At 43.0% G+C, this 18519-nt stretch overlaps 1 protein-coding gene across 2 annotated transcripts; it reads left to right on the top strand.

The window, feature by feature from the left end:
- Positions 1-1045: 1045 nt before the first annotated feature.
- Positions 1046-10432, top strand: LOC139368596 (NEDD8-activating enzyme E1 catalytic subunit-like). 2 transcript variants are annotated; one of them, XM_071107651.1, is made up of 17 exons: positions 1046-1265; positions 1363-1401; positions 1913-2033; positions 2117-2197; positions 2309-2391; positions 2593-2673; positions 2807-2850; positions 2941-3005; positions 3102-3257; positions 3438-3540; positions 3735-3848; positions 4117-4170; positions 8722-8758; positions 8863-8944; positions 9119-9219; positions 9359-9477; positions 9573-10045. In XM_071107651.1, exons 1-17 carry the CDS (start codon positions 1246-1248, stop codon positions 9659-9661), a joined length of 1389 nt encoding a protein of 462 aa, XP_070963752.1. In that variant the 5' UTR covers positions 1046-1245; the 3' UTR covers positions 9662-10045. The 2 variants fall into 2 exon arrangements, with proteins under 2 accessions (XP_070963752.1, XP_070963753.1); XM_071107652.1 differs by lacking the exon at positions 1363-1401 and having other exon boundaries at positions 1067-1265; positions 9573-10432.
- Positions 10433-18519: the final 8087 nt, after the last annotated feature.

Below are 18519 nucleotides of genomic sequence, written 5' to 3'. Positions count from 1 at the left end.
TTCTAAAATGGGCAGAGAAGGAATTATCCATCAGAATTTTAGAAAGAGGGGTGATTGAAATATGCAACAACTATCATTGGTTGCTAATATGACTACGATGCCTTTGGCTGCTAGACAATGATAGAAAGTTGAAAGAAAATCAATAGAACAGGAGAAAAGCATATGAGTAAGTCTTTATAAAAAAATGAATTGCCTCCACGATTCTGTGGAGGGATTTTGGCTTTTGTCTACTTTCAAGTAAGGTAAAACAAGCCTCATAATTAAGTAAAACGTTCAGGTTTCAAACAATTAAGGAATACAAATTTTTAAAAAGCTGTTAATGATAGGCCTCCCCGTATTCTGGTAGATGGAAAGGTTTTCCCAAAAACCTTCTCAATTAAATGTTAACTAGCCTAACTGACAGAATGATATGATTATTTGCATCAATCCAGTAGCCATTTTCTTTGCAACCACATCCACTACAGAAACACTACTAATCAAATGAAATTGAATTAGAAAGGCTAACTACACACACAAAAAAACTAAATTTCTTCGATTTTTCCAGAACTCAAAAGTGGTCTCCTGATGTGTGCATAGTTTTGGACTTAAAACATACCATTTTGTTGTTCTTCTGTTGATGTGTGGCATTGAGTGGAAAAATCTAAAACCTGTGAATTTAACATGTATCTGTTTCTATGGTGACTTACTATTACTGTAGCCTACTTGCACAGTACAGGTTGGACTGACTGTTAAAGACCAATATGGGATATATCATTTTAGGTAATTCAGAGTGGATGTCACTTTTTCTCTTTTAGTTTTGTAAACCGCCTTTCCTTCCTGGGGCGTTTGGAAAAATGTGAGTATCCTCACTTCTACTGGGCAACTTTATATCGGACTTGTATCTGTTCTTCACACGTGTATCCGCCCTCTCGTTAAGCTAGAATGGTCCCACCTGATCTTGCCTGCTTTTCTTTGAGGACATGTATTTCCATTGTTAGAGAAGTCACTCGACTATCTTGTCAATATAATATAACATCTTTGGGTTGGCTCGGGTTCTTGTTGTGGTCAGTTTAGCTTCTCGCGAGAGTAAGACAAGTGCATTAATGTTGATGGAAATCACAATTGCGCTGTGCTGCACATAATGCGCAGAACATCCTTCATGTACAGTCATTGCAAATCCCTGTGAATTTTGGGCACATATGCTAACGCAGGTTTGATTTTCGTTAACATATAGTACAGCCAGTGAGGACATGGAACCTTGAAAGTATGGCGGATGCTGAGGAGCCGTAAGTACAAAAAATGATATTTATTGTCGCTAGCTGACAGAATCGACATTATGCTGCTGTTTAAGCATTGAACCTTCTTTTATTCTCTCCTCTTTAGGGAGAAGAAAAGAAGGAAAATAGAGGAGCTGACTGAGAAGTTAGTGACGAAATGCTTGAAACTGGCAGCAGCTTTGAGTTGCACAGTTCGTTAGTGAGCTACCCAACTAAGTTAGCCTGTTAGCATGGAGTGTGGAAATTCATTGATTCAACAATTTCACACAGTTAGTTATGGAAATTGGGCTAATTCGAGTAGACAACTAGCTGATTCTAAGAACCAGGCACATGAACATGCTTAGTCGAAGTGTGCCCAATTCAACATCAAAGAAAACCAGTTTACCTTAGCTAATATGGTATCTAGCTAGTTAGCTAATATGATTGGTAGCTAACGTTAGTTAGCAGCAGCATCCGCTGTCTGAATTTTCACATATAGAATGATTGATTAACGTTAGCTATTCTAGGGAAATCATCCTGATGTTAATTGACATGCTACAGACCTATATTTATCTACGTAGTTAGCCATCTATTTTTGACTCACCATCACACTTGTGATAGGTTTGAGTGATTGCTGGTTGATATGTGCAGCAGAGCATCTTGTTTTCTGTGTGCAGAATGGCTGTAGATGGAGGACATGGAGATAGTGGAGACTGGGATGGCCGATGGAACCATGTGAAGAAGTTCCTGGAAAGACCCGGCCCATTCACTCATCCTGACTTTGAGCCAAGCATTGAGGTAAGGAATCAGATAATAACATGTCCTTTTATTTAGGGGATAGAGAAAAGCATTCTCCACACCAACTCTGATATTCCTTTCAGTCCCTTGGATTCTTATTGGAGACATGCAAAATCCTGGTCATTGGAGCTGGAGGACTTGGATGTGAGCTGCTCAAAAATCTGGTATGAGAGAGAATGTCCAGCTTCCAGGTGCAAATGCATGAACAGGTTTTGTTATCTTGTTCTATTTCTGCTCAGTAACTTAATGTGTGGTTTTTCCTTGTTCTGATCTAGGCTCTGTCAGGTTTTCGTCACATTCATGTTGTTGACATGGATACCATCGATATCTCCAACCTCAACAGGCAGTTCCTTTTCAGGTTTGGCTCGCCTTTCCCACCTTCTCCCATGGCCCTTACTCTATCAATAACAACCTTAGTGTGTTCTCGTTTGATAGAAGAAACAAAGTGAAAGTGTCTTTAAAAGTTTACTTTTCAACATACACCTCAATCAATCAAATGTATTTATAAAGCCATTTTTACATCAGCAGATGTCAGTGCTCACCTCTATATCTTGTTTAGGCCCAAAGATGTTGGACGGCCAAAAGCAGATGTGGCTGCTGACTTTGTCAATAATCGCATCCCTGGATGTAAAGTTGTCCCGTATCCTTTGCAACTGACGTGTAGAATACCGGAGTGTAGGTTTACCCCGTACAAATGACTGCATTACTAAGCTTGAGCATGTGAAGTAATAGAAGTATGTTCTATTCTTTTTCTTAATTCATATTCTGCTTAGACACTTCAACAAAATACAAGACTTTGATGAATCTTTCTATAGACGTAAGTGCAAACTTTGTTTACTTTATGGAATTTTCTAAAAACACTTGTACTTAACAATGGTGCTGACACTTTTTTAAATTGGATTTGTAGAATTCCACATTATTGTTTGTGGATTAGATTCGATCATCGCCAGGCGTTGGATGAATGGCATGCTGGTATGTATGTATTAATATGAACTATAGGCTATGTGGATTGTGTGTATGTATGTAAAATGTCAGATCACCCCAGTTACCCGATCACCCCATTTACAGATATCCCTTCTGAGCTACAATAATGGTGTTCTGGACCCCAGTTCCATCATCCCCCTCATTGACGGTGGGACAGAGGGTTTCAAAGGCAATGCTCGGGTCATTCTGCCTGGCATGACCGCGTGCATCGACTGCACTCTGGCGCTTTACCCACCACAGGTGCTACAAGCTCTCTCAGACCTGCCAAATATAATATTTATAGTGTACTGCTTCAGTAGCCCACTACTTTGTTAAGCTGGACAGTGAGTTGTGTACTGCAGCCATTTTGTGTTACTTATCAGTGACCGCTTTGGTGTATGTGTTGTATAGCCTAATGTGTTGTGTTATTTTTGTCCCTAGATTAATTTCCCCATGTGCACCATTGCGTCTATGCCGCGGTTGCCAGAGCACTGCGTTGAGTATGTCAGAATGCTACAGTGGCCCAAAGACGAGCCTTTTGGAGGTACGTCCATGAATAACACTTCTCATTGTCTATCACCTCTCGATTGCAATCAAAAAGGGCAACAAATCATTGTTTTATTGCTCACTGTACCCTTAGGTGGCCATAATCCCTTCATAACACTCATTAAGATCAACATAATACCAATTATAACAGAGAATTACAGATAATGACACAGGCTCTTGTCTGTCCATCAGAGGGTGTTGGTTTGGATGGGGATAACCCTGAGCACATCCAGTGGGTGTTCCAGAGGGCCCATGAGAGAGCTGCTGACTACAACATCACAGGAGTCACATACAGACTAACACAAGGTGAGGAGCACCATACTGTAACAACCTGTCTGGCAGAGATGGTAAAACTCTCATGCTATATCAGCTTTTGGCTATACATACTATATAGTGCAAGCAACATTTAGGTTCTGTTCCATTTTAAATGAGGATGGGGGGGGGAGCAGTGTAGGCCTATTACAATTTTTTAAGTTGAAATTGTATTAACCCGACCTCCCCCACTTACAAGTATTGGTTGTAAAAAATCTGGGAACAGTGTGGCTAGATTTATTTTCACATGGTTTTGCCTCAGGCGTCGTGAAGAGGATCATCCCTGCTGTCGCGTCAACTAATGCTGTAATAGCTGGTAGGAAACCCTTTCTGACTGTCATTGTGTTACGTTTCACTATATTGGTATCACTCTGCGGCGGAGGGATGTATCCGAGGTGAGGATTTACAGATTTACTGCCGTGTACACCTGTGTCACGGTTGGGGTCCGCTGCTATATATAGACCCCCATGGCCGCGACACGTCTTTCATTTTCTCGGCGGACGTCCGTATGGTGTGAGGTACAAACTTTCTGAAGTTCACTTGGTAAGTCACTGGTAAGTGTGTAATATCTTGCGTGGAAGTATACTCACTGGCTGTTTGCAGCCTGGAGCAGCTGGCCACATGGCCAGCCCCTCTTGAGAGCTCCACTCACTGTGTGCGGTTGATCTGTGTCTTCCGCCTGTGGTTTGTTGTATTTGTTTCTTTAGCGTTACACTACGACTCCGTGTGCCTCCATTAGTACGATGGCTCTTGCTGCCACAAACTGTAATTTACCTTACACAACTTGCCCACTGGCTTGTTCTATGTGTGTTTTGTGAATTGCTTTAACATGCTGCTCACATGGGTTCTCTGCTAATTACCCTGCAGGGTTTTTTTCTTGTTCCTTCTCCTGTAGAGTGTAAGAATATCATGGTGGGCTTTCCACTACATTGAGACATTAACTTTGGAGTTCCTTAATGGAGTTTTTACTGCCTGGATATTAAACCGGCTAGGTAATATTGCAGTTGGTGTAAAAATCCAATTATTATATATTTTTAATTAAAAATACATTACCTGGTTGTTTTGTCTGCCTGCTTTTCCTACATGGGTCTTCCCTGTTTTTTTGCAGAGGTGCTGGGTAATTTATCCCTCACCGGGTTCCTACTCTTCCAAGTGGGTCACGACATAAGCTCTCCCAGGGCGTCGGACCCCTGCTCTGTTGGCTTGGCTGAGCTTATGGCTTCCCGTTGTGACACGTGTGATGGTGGCATCCCCTGGGGATCCACATACCTTGTTTATGCACTGACCTGGGTTTGAGAGGGCAGTGGAGCGTCGTACTGGATGTATGTTTTGTGTGGTGTTCTCAGAACGCCTGAGCCATGCGTGAGTGAGTCGGCCAGGCTTGGGCTCCGGCTGGGGACGAGCTCCCTCAGGAGTGGTGCGCCAGCGAGCTGTTATTCCCTCTACTAGGCCCAGTACCCCTCCCAGGAAGCGTGCCTGGAGCCACCGCAGGCACAGCCCATCTGCTGCCAGTCATGGACAGGGGCAGGAGTCGGACCGCTGGGACCACCTTGGAATGGAGGGCGCATGCCCTGCGTCAGTCTGTTGATAGCTTCAATGGCGACGACAGCTGTTCCCTGTTGGCCAATGATTGCATCATCCCCCAGGAACAGCCTAGCACTGTTCACCACCGTGAGCGGGGCTACCGAGCTGACAGGTCATCAGAAGCCGGCAGCGGGGCTTCAGCGGCTCGAGAGGCAATGAGGAGCCTACTCACTCGGGTAGCCACTGCACTGGACATCAAACTGGTGGATAGTGGTGACTCTTCATCTGTCCCCATCCCTGCTGAGTTCCACAAGGCCTTGCTGGGCCTCTGCCAGGGAGCGCTTCCGACTCACAGCAGAAACTGGACCATGGAGTTATGCTGCGGGTGCAGTGTCACTCGACCTCTGGGAGTACCCGACCATGATAGCTGCAATGGTCCTCCCGGACCGGGAGATTATACGGCAGAACCCGCGACTGAAGCTGGGACACCCCAGAGTCTTTGATGCGGACTTGAAAGCCACATATGGGTCCCTCTGCTCTCTTGGCCACCTTACAAACGCAGCCAAGCTGCTGCAGTTCTACCTGCAGCCTTTGTTGCCCCAGATGCAGGAGGGCACAGAGGAAGCGATGGAGGTGTCTTGCCTGCACCAGAGGGATGTGGCCAACGGCCGGACCATGGCGCAGGTGGTTATCTCTCGGCGCCATCCCTGGCTGGCCTAATCCCGCCTTTCAGCTGCTCTCCAGAGCATATTTGCCACTCTCCCCATCACCCCAAGGCTGATGACATTCTGGAGGAGACCAATAAGGTTCGTAGGGACCGGGAGACCCTGAGACGGTTCATGCCGCCTCTTCAGGCCCCGAGTCCAAGGCAGACGAAACTTTGCCACCCAACTGCACCCGAACGACGGTGGGGTCCCCCTCCTGCCCAATCTCTTCGTGCTGAGGCACGGTAGAGGGGAGAGGCACAGTGTGTGGTGGCGCAACAACCTGTCAACCGTGACCGCCATAGGGACGTGGCTGGGAAACCCAGGCACTCGGGGCGCCAGAGGAGAGGCTGGCCCCGGCAGGACCCCTGACACACCCTTCCTCGGCTGCTTCTCTCCGTCTCAAAGGGCAAAGTGGGAGGAGGGTGTGGAGTCCCCTTGTGTGTTGTACACAATGCTCGAGGGGTATCAACTCATATTCGGTGCCGGCCCCCGTCCTTCAGGGGCTTTCGTGTCACCATGTTGGCTGACTCCCTGAAAACCCTGCGGCTAGAGATCTCCTCACTCCTGGACAAGGGTGCCATCCGCAGGATCAAGACATCAGAAAGGATATGTGGGTTCTTCTCCACTTATTGGACCTCCGCAACCTCAATGGGTACTGAGGTTCCACCTGCTGTCCCCAGCCCACGTGTTGCAGGCCGTGTCCAGGGACCAGTGGTCTGTGATGCTGGACCTGAGTGATGCGTACTTCCATGTTCTTGTTCACCCAGCTTATTGGCAGTACCTCCGATTCGTTTCGAAGGGAATTCATGGTTCTTCCCTTCGGCCTCCCCTTGGCAACCCGCACTTTCACGAAATGCATGGATGCTGTCCTGGCACCTCTCACATCCTGAGGATTGTTGATCCTCAATTACCTGGACGATCCTGACCCACATCGGTGGGCTGGGCATTACTGTAAACGACAAGTCGTCATCTGACGCCCACCCAGAGGGTGGCCTTCATTGGCATGAAACTGGACTCATGAGTCCTCATGAGACCACACCTGTCCACCAGAAGGGTTCAGGCAATCTTATCTTGCCTCGACCACTTTTGGCAGGGGTTGGTGGTATCCACCCTGACCTTCCAACGCCTGTTGGGCTTGCCGCCGGCAACCCCGTTGCTGATTCTCCTGGGCCTGCTCCATCTCCGGCCTCATCAACGGGGGTTCAACTCCCGCCGGCTGCACCCGAAGCACCCCCGTCACCGCCAGCGGCGGGTGACCGCACAGTGCCTCAGGGCATTGTTGAGGTGGCGCTGACGCTCCTTTCTCTCAGGTGGAGATGCTGAGGATGTGCCGCCGGGAGCTGGTCAGCACAGACGCCTCCCAGTTCGACTGAGGTCCCACCGCCTCCATCTTATGGCACGGGAGCTCCTCTGGGCTCAGGGATGCCAGGTTCATTCCTTCCAAAGGTTCTGTCAGACAGGCATGTGAACCTCCCTTTTATCCTGTCTGCTTACGACCCCCCGGCAGTGGTGGAAGTTTGGGCCTCCCTCCGGCATGATGTGCCCTGTGCAGTTACTAGCTGCTTATGTGGAGCGAACACGGTCAGTGAGAACAACAGACCAGCTCTTTGTCTGCTATGGTGAGAGTCCTGCGGGCTGGGCAGAGGTGCTCTCACAGGATTGTGGACTTGGATTATAACAGCATACCGTCTTGCTGGCCGGCCAGTGTTAGGATCTGTGGTGGCACATTCGGCGCAAGGTGTGACTGCGTCCTGGGCTCTACTGAGAAGAGTGCCCCTCGCTGATATCTGTGCTGCGGCCAGCTGGGCTTCCTCTTGCACCTTTGCTATGGAACTATTGGGTAAATGTGGCACCTCCCTCTGCGGTTGATTCAGCGGTCCTGGGCGTCGCCTCCCCTTCCAGGGACTTTATTTTTTTTAAACTTTCTTTATTTAACCAGGTAGGCCAGTTGAGAACAAGTTCTCATTTACAACTGCGACCTGGCCAAGATAAAGCAAAGCAGTGCGACACAAACAACAACCCAGAGTTACACATGGAATAAACAAACGTACAGTCAATAACACGATAGACAAAAAGTCTATATACAGTGTGTGCAAATGGCGTAAGGCAATAAATAGGCCATAGTAGCGAAGTAATTACTATTTAGCAAATTAACACAGGAGTGATAGATGTGCAGATGATGATGTGCAAGTAGAAATACTGGTGTGCAAAAAAGTAAATTAAAACAATATGGGGATGAGGTTGGTAGATTGGATGGGCTGTGTACAGCTGCAGCGATCGGTTAGCTGCTCAGATAGTTGATGTTTAAAGTTAGTGAGGGAGAGAAGTCTCTAACTTCAGCGATTTTTGCAATTCATTCCAGTCATTGCGCCGGGACCCTCCCCCTTCCACATTGACGGCCCCTGCGTCTCGGTCCCACACTGGGATTTCGCCACCGGCTGGCCAGGTCCCTCTAGCACTGACTAAATCTGGTACAGATATACCAATATATTGGAGTGATCCAGTATAGTGAAACATAACTGTGGTTACATACGTAAGCTTCATTTTATCTTGATGGATCCCAACTTGATTACAAGTAGCTACTTTTGTACATTTCAAGTAGTGTAACTCATTTCACCTTTTTTGTTGCTCTGTAGCTGCCTGCTCCACTGAAGTTTTTAAAATGGCTTCAAGGTTAGTACTGTGAATTAATAATTCTGTTTTCACATGATGCACTCACTGTAGAGAACAGGTCAGTTTCATACCAGGTATCAAATTACTTTTCTCTGACTTTGCAGCGCTTATATTCCACTGAATAATTATCTGGTATTTAATGATGTGGACGGACTGTACACCTACACATTCGAGGCAGAGCGAAAGGTTAGTAATGTCTCAGGAGTACCTAGATGAGTGTCTTTAATGGGTATATATTTGCCCATTTTATTAAGGAGAACTGTACCAATGTTACTGACAGTGCTATTGACACAAGGCTGTAAGGGGGTGGCGTGATGTCAGAAGTACTTTGTGTCTTCATGCTCTTGTTTGGTCTGACAGGAGAACTGCTCAGCTTGTAGCCAGGTGCCCCAGGATCTACAGTTCCCACCCTCTGCCAAGCTACAGGAGGTCCTGGAGTACCTGACTGAGAACGCCTCCCTGTGAGTACATCTGCTAGTAACCAGATTGACTGACTGATATTGATGTCTGTCATGTCTTCATACAGTAGAGGCAGTTTTTTTTATCGCTACTGAAAGGTGTAATTGTGAAGTTGGCATTGTTAGCATTCATCTTTTCCAGACAAATGAAGTCCCCAGCCATCACAGCAACCCTTGAAGGGAAAAATAAGACACTATATCTACAGACTGTAGCTTCAATTGAAGAAAGAACTAGACCCAACCTTTGCAAAACCTTGAAAGGTAAGATGTTTTTTTCTTCAAATATGTGTATGGTAGACTATATAAACCTATGTTTGTTTCTGCCATCTTGTACATGTAATGTTGTGGTGTTGCAGAACTGGGATTGTCTGATGGACAGGAACTAGCAGTGGCAGATATCACCACACCTCAGACGGTCCTCTTCAAGCTGAAACTCACCTCTTAAACCGTCAAAGTACACATACAGAATCTATCAAGACATTTGACAACCTTTGGGGAAAGTGATACAGCGTGGTATTGTTTTAATATATTTGAGACTGATCATGTATGTAAGATCCATTATGGCGGGTAGTGTGGAAGGTCAACAACTTTATATCATTACAATGTAATCAGTCGGAACGTTTTCCTTAACAATTATGTTTCACTTATTAATGTTTGCTCCAAATGGCTGTTTCCCCCATTCAAAATAAGTAGTTTCTCCTTATATACATAATAATGACAACTGTGCTACAATAAAGTGTTTTGTTAATGAAAGTTGGTGCAAAGTGGGTTTCCTTAGTCTGTGCACTAGATGGAGCTATACAACTAACACCACTAGATAGCACCGACTGTAATAAAAATGATGGTATCAGGGGACCTTTTATGGAGCGAGATACCTGCCAAAAGCTTGAACGTACGTATTGTTAGGGTTGTAAGAAAATCAATCCGTAAATGTTTAGGATCGTAAAGAAAAGCCATGCGTGAAACAGAAACGTGAAATTTAATCTGTGAACATACAAACACCATGTTACGATTACGGACTAACATTTTAGATGTCAGACGGAAGACGCTCCTTTTGTAAAAGGCACATGACAGCCCGCTTGGAGTTTGCAAAAAGCGCCTAAATATAATATACAACTACTACTAGAAATAATGCAACTTCATGAAACATGTAAGAAGCCAGGCCTGGCATTTATAGCGGATTTTGAAAAGGCCTTCAATAAAGTAAAGTTTTTTTCTTCCAATTTTGCTGATTTTCTTATAAAATGGGTGAAAGTTATATATAGCTAGCAACCCCAGGTGTAAAATAGTAAATAGCAGCTACTTCTCAGTTTTGAATTGTCAAGATTGGTTAAACAAGGGTGTCCACTGTCACCATATCAATTTGATATGGCCATTGAAATGCTAGCTATTAAAATCAGATCAAATAACAACATTAGGATTAGAAATCGAAGGCTTAAAAAGTATTATATTATGTCTGCAAGCTAGATCCCAGCAATGTCTCATTGAAGTTCTAGATAGGTTTTAGTCCAGAAATGCTCATTATGAAAGTGTACACTTACGTATTGGATCTTTAAAAAAATACTACTTTTACATTACCCTGCAGTTTACCTATTAAATTGGGCTGACTGTGAAGTAGACATACTTGGTATTCATATCACAAAGATATAAATGAGCTTTCCACAATGAATTTCAATAGAAAATATCCTGCAACCATTGAGTGGTAAAATGCCTGTCTATTTATGGAAAAATTGCCCTGATTAACTCCTTGGTCATATCTCAGTTTACTCACTCACTTATGGCGCTGCCTACTGATGATTCGTTTTTCAAATCGTATGAGCAAAAAATATTTAGCTTTATCTGGGACGCTAAACCAGTCAAGATAAAGCGTGCCTATCTACAGTTGAAGTCGGAAGTTTACATACACTTAGGTTGGAGTCATTAAAACTTGTTTTTGCATCCACTACACAAATGTCTTGTTAACAAACTATAGTTTTGGCAAGTCGGTTAGGACATCTGCTTTGTGCATGACACAAGTCATTTTTCCAACAATTGTTTACAGACAGATTATTTCACTTATAATTCACTGTATCACAATACCAGTGGGTCAGAAGTTTACATACACTAAGTTGACTGTGCCTTTTAAACAGCTTGGAAAATTCCAGAAAATTGTCATGGCTTTAGAAGCTTCTGATAGGCTAATTGACATCGTTTGAGTCAATTGGAGGTGTACCTGTGGATGTATTTCAAGGCCTACCTTCAAGCTCAGTGCCTCTGCTTGACATCATGGGAAAATCAAAAGAAATCAGCCAAGACCTGGTACATTATTGGGAACAATTTCCAAACACCTAAAGGTACCATGTTCATCTGTACAAACAATAGTACGCAAGTATAAACACCATGGGACCACGCAGCTGTCATACCACTCAGAAAGGAGACGCGTTCTGTCTCCTAGAGATGAACATACTTTGGTGCGAAAAGTGCAAATCAATCCCAGAACAACTGCAAAGAACCTTGTAAAGATGCTGGAGGAAACAGGTACAAAAGTATTTATATCCACAGTAAAGTGAGTCCTATATCAACATAACCTGAAAGGCCGCTCAGCAAGGAAGAAGCCACTGCTCCAAAACCGCCATTAAAAAAAGCCAGACTTAGGGTTTGCAACTGCACATGGGGACAAAGATCATACTTTTTGGAGAAATATCCTCTGCTCTGATGAAGCAAAAATAGAACTGTTTGGCCATAATGACCATTGTTATGTTTGGAGGGAAAATGGTGAGGCTTGCAAGCCGAAGAACACCATCCCAACCGTGAAGCACGGATGTGGCATCATCATGTTGTGGGGGTGCTTTGCTGCAGGAGGGACTGGTGCACTTCACAAAATAGATGGCATCATGAGTTAGGAAAATTATGTGGATATATTGAAGCAACATCTCAAGACATCGGCCAGGAAGTTAAAGCTTGGTCGCAAATGGGTCTTCCAAATGGACAATGACCCCAAGCATACTTTCAAAGTTGTGGCAAAATGGCTTGAGGACAACAAAGTCAAGGTATTGGAGTGGCCATCACAAAGCCCTGACCTCAATCCAATAGACCATTTGTGGGCAGAACTGAAAAAGTGTATGCCAGCAAGCAGGCCTACAAATCTGGCTCAGTTATACCAGCTCTGTCATGAGGAATGGGCCAATATTCACCAAACTTATTGTGGGAAGCTTGTGGAAGGCTACCCAAAACATTTGACCCAAGTTAAACAATTTAAAGGCAACGCTACCAAATACTAATTGAGTGTATGTAAACTTCTGACCCACTGGGAATGTGATGAAATAAATAAAAGCTGAAATAAATTATTCTCTACTATTATTCTGACATTTCACATTCTTAAAATAAAGTGGTGATCCTCACTGACCTAAGACAGAGAATTCTTAATAGGATTAAATGTCAGAAATTGTGAAACTGAGTTTAAATGTATTCAACTGTATATAATGAATATGAATTGGGTGGGTTGAGATGATTAAATATAAAAGCACTAAACCTCTAAAAGCTTCACTTATTTAAAAGTTTTACTTGATCCCAGATGGTTCTCAAGTAGATTACTAAGAAAAGCTTATCCATTGTTTAAAATTGCCTTTGTGCAGATTGCCATATGTCATTTTTTCAAAGTATCTATCTTTCAAATAAGTATTGCACAGCTGGCTACACTTTCATTCCCCTGAAAAGATAGAACAAATTATTGCTGAACTCATGTGCTGGTTGATAAAATACACACACACAAAAAAAAAAGGTTATTCTGTTTTTAAATTATATTGGAATGGTAGAGTTATATGTTTAATGGAGTTATCAGAATTGTATGGGAAGGTCTGCTCAATCAAAGATTACAACCAATTGATTATAGCATTACCCCAAAAATGGATGTGGCAGTGGGAGGAGGTAGGGAACCATTTTGTCTGCCCAATTTAAAGGATCAAAACTGGCAGAGGAATAAAAATAGCATACCAGTTTTGTTTGAGGACCAGGATGTTGACAACTGTGCCACACAGATTTTATGTACCGATTCCATGGTACAGGGTGTATGACGCAAGATTCAAGACTTTGTGCTTTTCAGCAAAAATTGTTATATAGAATTCTTGCCACCAACAAAATGTTGAATATTTGGGGTATACAATCATCGCAGCTCTGCAGATTTTGTTGTGAGTATACAGAATCAATAGAACATTTATTCTGGTATTGCCCTCCTTTAGCCTGTTTCTAGTATCAGGTTCAGGAATGGCTGAAAATGCATAACATTTATCTAAAATTGACACTAGAAATAGTACTGTTCGGAGATCTGGAGAGACTGGGTCAGTCAATTACTAATACTCTTAGTAAATGTATTTATCTTCAACTCTGGATTTGATAGATTAAAATTGTACGTTAAACATCACAGCATAGTTGAAAGATATATGGTGCATAGAAATCCGAAGAGGGTGGCCAGCAGAGATGGATGGAATGGGCTGAGGGAAGCTGGGGGTTGAGATGTGGAACTGAAGACAAGTGGGAGTGGAGTTGCTGGGTGGGGGATAGAATGACAGTCAAAGATAAAAGTACCAAAAAATAAAGTCAAAATTAAACCTAACAAAAAGTATGTTTTAATTACACTTAGGGGCAGTGTTGTTACAGCTAATGCCTGTTTGCCTGAGGCTGATGCCATGCAGGTGTTTGTACACATGTGTATATATACACACACTCATTCAAATGTGCACATACAGTGCCTTGCGAAAGTATTCGGCCCCCTTGAACTTTGCGACCTTTTGCCACATTTCAGGCTTCAAACATAAAGATATAAGACTGTATTTTTTTGTGAAGAATCAACAACAAGTGGGACACAATCATGAAGTGGAACGACATTTATTGGATATTTCAAACTTTTTTAACAAATCAAAAACTGAAAAATTGGGCGTGCAAAATTATTCAGCCCCCTTAAGTTAATACTTTGTAGCGCCACCTTTTGCTGCGATTACAGCTGTAAGTCGCTTGGGGTATGTCTATCAGTTTTGCACATCTAGAGACTGAATTTTTTCCCATTCCTCCTTGCAAAACAGCTTCGAGCTCAGTGAGGTTGGATGGAGAGCATTTGTGAACAGCAGTTTACAGTTCTTTCCACAGATTCTCGATTGGATTCAGGTCTGGACTTTGACTTGGCCATTCTAACACCTGGATATGTTTATTTTTGAACCATTCCATTGTAGATTTTGCTTTATGTTTTGGATCATTGTCTTGTTGGAAGACAAATCTCCGTCCCAGTCTCAGGTCTTTTGCAGACTCCATCAGGTTTTCTTCCAGAATGGTCCTGTATTTGGCTCCATCCATCTTCCCATCAATTTTAACCATCTTCCCTGTCCCTGCTGAAGAAAAGCAGGCCCAAACCATGATGCTGCCACCACCATGTTTGACAGTGGGGATGGTGTGTGTTCAGGGTGATGAGCTGTGTTGCTTTTACGCCAAACATAACGTTTTGCATTGTTGCCAAAAAGTTCAATTTTGGTTTCATCTGACCAGAGCACCTTCTTCCACATGTTTGGTGTGTCTCCCAGGTGGCTTGTGGCAAACTTTAAACAACACTTTTTATGGATATCTTTAAGAAATGGCTTTCTTCTTGCCACTCTTCCATAAAGGCCAGATTTGTGCAATATACGACTGATTGTTGTTCTATGGACAGAGTCTCCCACCTCAGCTGTAGATCTCTGCAGTTCATCCAGAGTGATCATGGGCCTCTAGGCTGCATCTCTGATCAGTCTTCTCCTTGTATGAGCTGAAAGTTTAGAGGGACGGCCAGGTCTTGGTAGATTTGCAGTGGTCTGATACTCCTTCCATTTCAATATTATCGCTTGCACAGTGCTCCTTGGGATGTTTAAAGCTTGGGAAATCTTTTTGTATCCAAATCCGGCTTTAAACTTCTTCACAACAGTATCTCGGACCTGCCTGGTGTGTTCCTTGTTCTTCATGATGCTCTCTGCGCTTTTAACGGACCTCTGAGACTATCACAGTGCAAGTGCATTTATAAGGAGACTTGATTACACACAGGTGGATTGTATTTATCATCATTAGTCATTTAGGTCAACATTGGATCATTCAGAGATCCTCACTGAACTTCTGGAGAGAGTTTGCTGCACTGAAAGTAAAGGGGCTGAATAATTTTGCACGCCCAATTTTTCAGTTTTTGATTTGTTAAAAAAGTTTGAAATATCCAATAAATGTCGTTCCACTTCATGATTGTGTCCCACTTGTTGTTGATTCTTCACAAAAAAATACAGTTTTATATCTTTATGTTTGAAGCCTGAAATGTGGCAAAAGGTCGCAAAGTTCAAGGGGGCCGAATACTTTCGCAAGGCACTGTACATGGACACACACATGTAAATAGTGCCATACATGCACTTAAACATATTCAGTTGGCCTTGCTGTTATGATTTTTGTTGTCCTTGATGTCTTTTTTTTTGTGTTTTCTGTTTTGCTTTGTTTTTCTCTTTTCATTCTGTTGGTTGTTGGTGCATTGGGGACGGGGTCTTGGGGGTGGGGAATGGAATATTTTTTTTTAAATCTTGGGGGAGGGGGGGCTTGGATGGTTGCGGGGCAGCTCTTGGGGAACTGTGGCAGAGGATCTTGGAGGGCTAGTGGCCTGGCGGTTGGGTGCTTGGGCTGATGGATCGCTGATTTGGATCCCCGTTTTTGACCTTGTGGGAGATCTGTCGATGTGCCCTTGAGCAGGGTGTTGACCCTGGTTGCTTCTGTGTGTCGCTCTGGATGGGAGTTACATGACTAATGTGATGTAGTTGTTGAGCGGCTTCACTGCAAGTATATTAAATAAATCAAGTATATATATATATATATATATTTACTTTTTAAGCCACCTAAGAAACAAGATTCTTTGGTCTGATGAAACCAAGATTGAACTCTTTAGCCTGAATGCCAAGCGTCACATCTGGAGGAAACCTGGCACCATCCCTACAGTGAAGCATGGTGTTGGCAGCATCATGCTGTGGGGATGTTCTTCAGCGGCAGGGACTGGGAGACTAGTCAGGATCGAGGTAAAGATGAATGGCGCAAAGTACAGAGAGATCCTGGATGAAAACCTGCACCAGAGAGCCCAGGACCTCAAACTGGGGCGAAGGTTCACCTTCCATCAGGACAACTGCCATAAGCACACAGCCAAGACAACGCAGGAGTGGCTTCGAGTGGCTTCGAAGTCTCTGAATGTCGTTCATTGGCCCAGCCAGAGCCCAGACTTGAACCCGATCGAACATCTCTGGAGAGACCTGAAAGTAGCTGTGCAGCAACGCTCCCCATCCAACCTGACAGAGCTTGAGAAGATCTGCAGAGAAGGATGGGAGAAAATCCCCAAATACAGGTGTGCCAAGCTTGTAGCGTCATACCCAAGAAAACTTGATGCTGTAACCACTGTCAAAGGTGCTTCAACAAAGTACTGAGTAAAGTGTCTGAATACTTATGTACATGTAATATTTCAGTTTTTTATTTTGAATAAATTAGCAAAAAAATCTAAACCTGTTTTTGCTTTGTCGTTATGGGGTATTGTGTGTAGATTGACGAGGGAATAATTTTTAAAAAAAAAACATTTTAGAGTAAGGCTGTAACTTATTAACAAAATGTGGAAAAAATGTGGACATCGCCATGCATGACTAATTCAATATTGCACCATCTCATTCTCTGGGCTCTGTCTGCAATCATAACCAGTCATATCTACCAGGAATAATTAAACAGAATATGAATTATGTATGACCACTGGAGTCTTTGCCATTCAGAATATTGTTTTTATTGAAGATTTTGATGTTTATTTCATCACTCAAAATCTTGCCAAAGCATATTCTGTAGGAGGGGTTAATATGAATTAAAAATAATTTGACATGAACATATGGACTTTGAAATGAACAAGGGAGAGGTTAAGTCTGGCATAAGCTTGTTCCCACACTTTACAATAACTCTGTTGCGGTGGTCTTAGGTAGTCTCCATATAGGCTATTCCCTCCATTGCGACACTGCTGCCCAGTTGAAGAGCTTGTGATCTCCATGCAGCACCATGCGCCTTCAGAAAAGCACCCCTAAACCTCAGATGATGCCCTTCTGGAGGCATACAACAATAGTCATATCTTCATTTAGGCCTATTTGCCTACTAGCCAATTAAAGTGAAAAGCCTGCATGATACGTGCAACTCCTCAATCCAACATATTTCAACATTTAATTCAGTTCAGTCAGTATGTAATCCATTGTCATTGCAATAGGAACTGTCAGTTGCAATAGGAACTAAATCAAAGAGAATAGAACATATCCATTTGTTTATTGAAATCCATGTGTGTATTCAAAATCATCTAAATTCTCAAGTTCTTTAACCTATCACTTTAATAATTCAATGTTTAATTTAGGCCTTTCCAAATAAAAAATAGGGTGCCTTCATCTTGTAGGCATTGCAATTTAGGCTATCATTTTGGATACTGGTGTCTTGCAGAATAGTTTAAGAACTGTGTTTATAACCGTTTTTATTATAGGGCTCCCTTTAAAAAGACACCCTAGCTCACAGGCCTCTAAATATATATTTTTTTACAAAATAGTTGAAGAAGCATGTGCAGTGGCTGATAGAGAAAACAGATCTGGCAATAAGAATAGGCTATAGATAGTCTTGACCATTTGGGACCCCGTGATGGATATCAAATCAAATTTTATAACCTCTGTGTGACGGGACTGTGCAACGTAAATAGCTATATCGAGCCTACATACAGAGTGGAAATCACTAATACCACAGTCAATATGCCTAAAATAAGTCCTGAAGTCCGTGCTCCCAAATACTGGAAAAAGTGTGATTCATTAGGTTACATGATCACCACAGTAGCCCCACACAGCTATACAAATAAAAGATGCAATTATATGGCCATTAAATAACACACAACAGTATGACATACTTAGATAGCAGAATAGGCCTAAATCATATAAATCATATACATTACTTTCTATTTTGCAGCTCAGGTGGTTATTCTAGACAAAGTTCTTCTGTCTTTATCATTCTCCTACAAGTCATTTGCTGAAGGCCCAAGCCTGTGCTGCACTATCTAAATTGTAATTATTTCGCCTCTATGGCCTGTTTATTGCCTCACCTCCTTACTCTTCTACATTTGCACACACTGTAGGTGTATACAATGTTTCTATTGTATTGACTGTACGTTTGTGTAACTCTGTCTTGTTTTTGTCACACTGCTTTGTTTTATCTTGGCCAGGTCGCAGTTGTAAATGAGAACTTGTTTTCAACTGGCCTACCTGGTTAAATAAAGTTGAAATACAAAAT

The sequence above is a fragment of the Oncorhynchus clarkii genome, chromosome 16 (assembly GCF_045791955.1).
Source record: "Oncorhynchus clarkii lewisi isolate Uvic-CL-2024 chromosome 16, UVic_Ocla_1.0, whole genome shotgun sequence".
Classification (NCBI taxonomy): Eukaryota; Metazoa; Chordata; class Actinopteri; order Salmoniformes; family Salmonidae; genus Oncorhynchus; species Oncorhynchus clarkii.
This window is presented reverse-complemented; position numbering and strand designations above follow the sequence as displayed.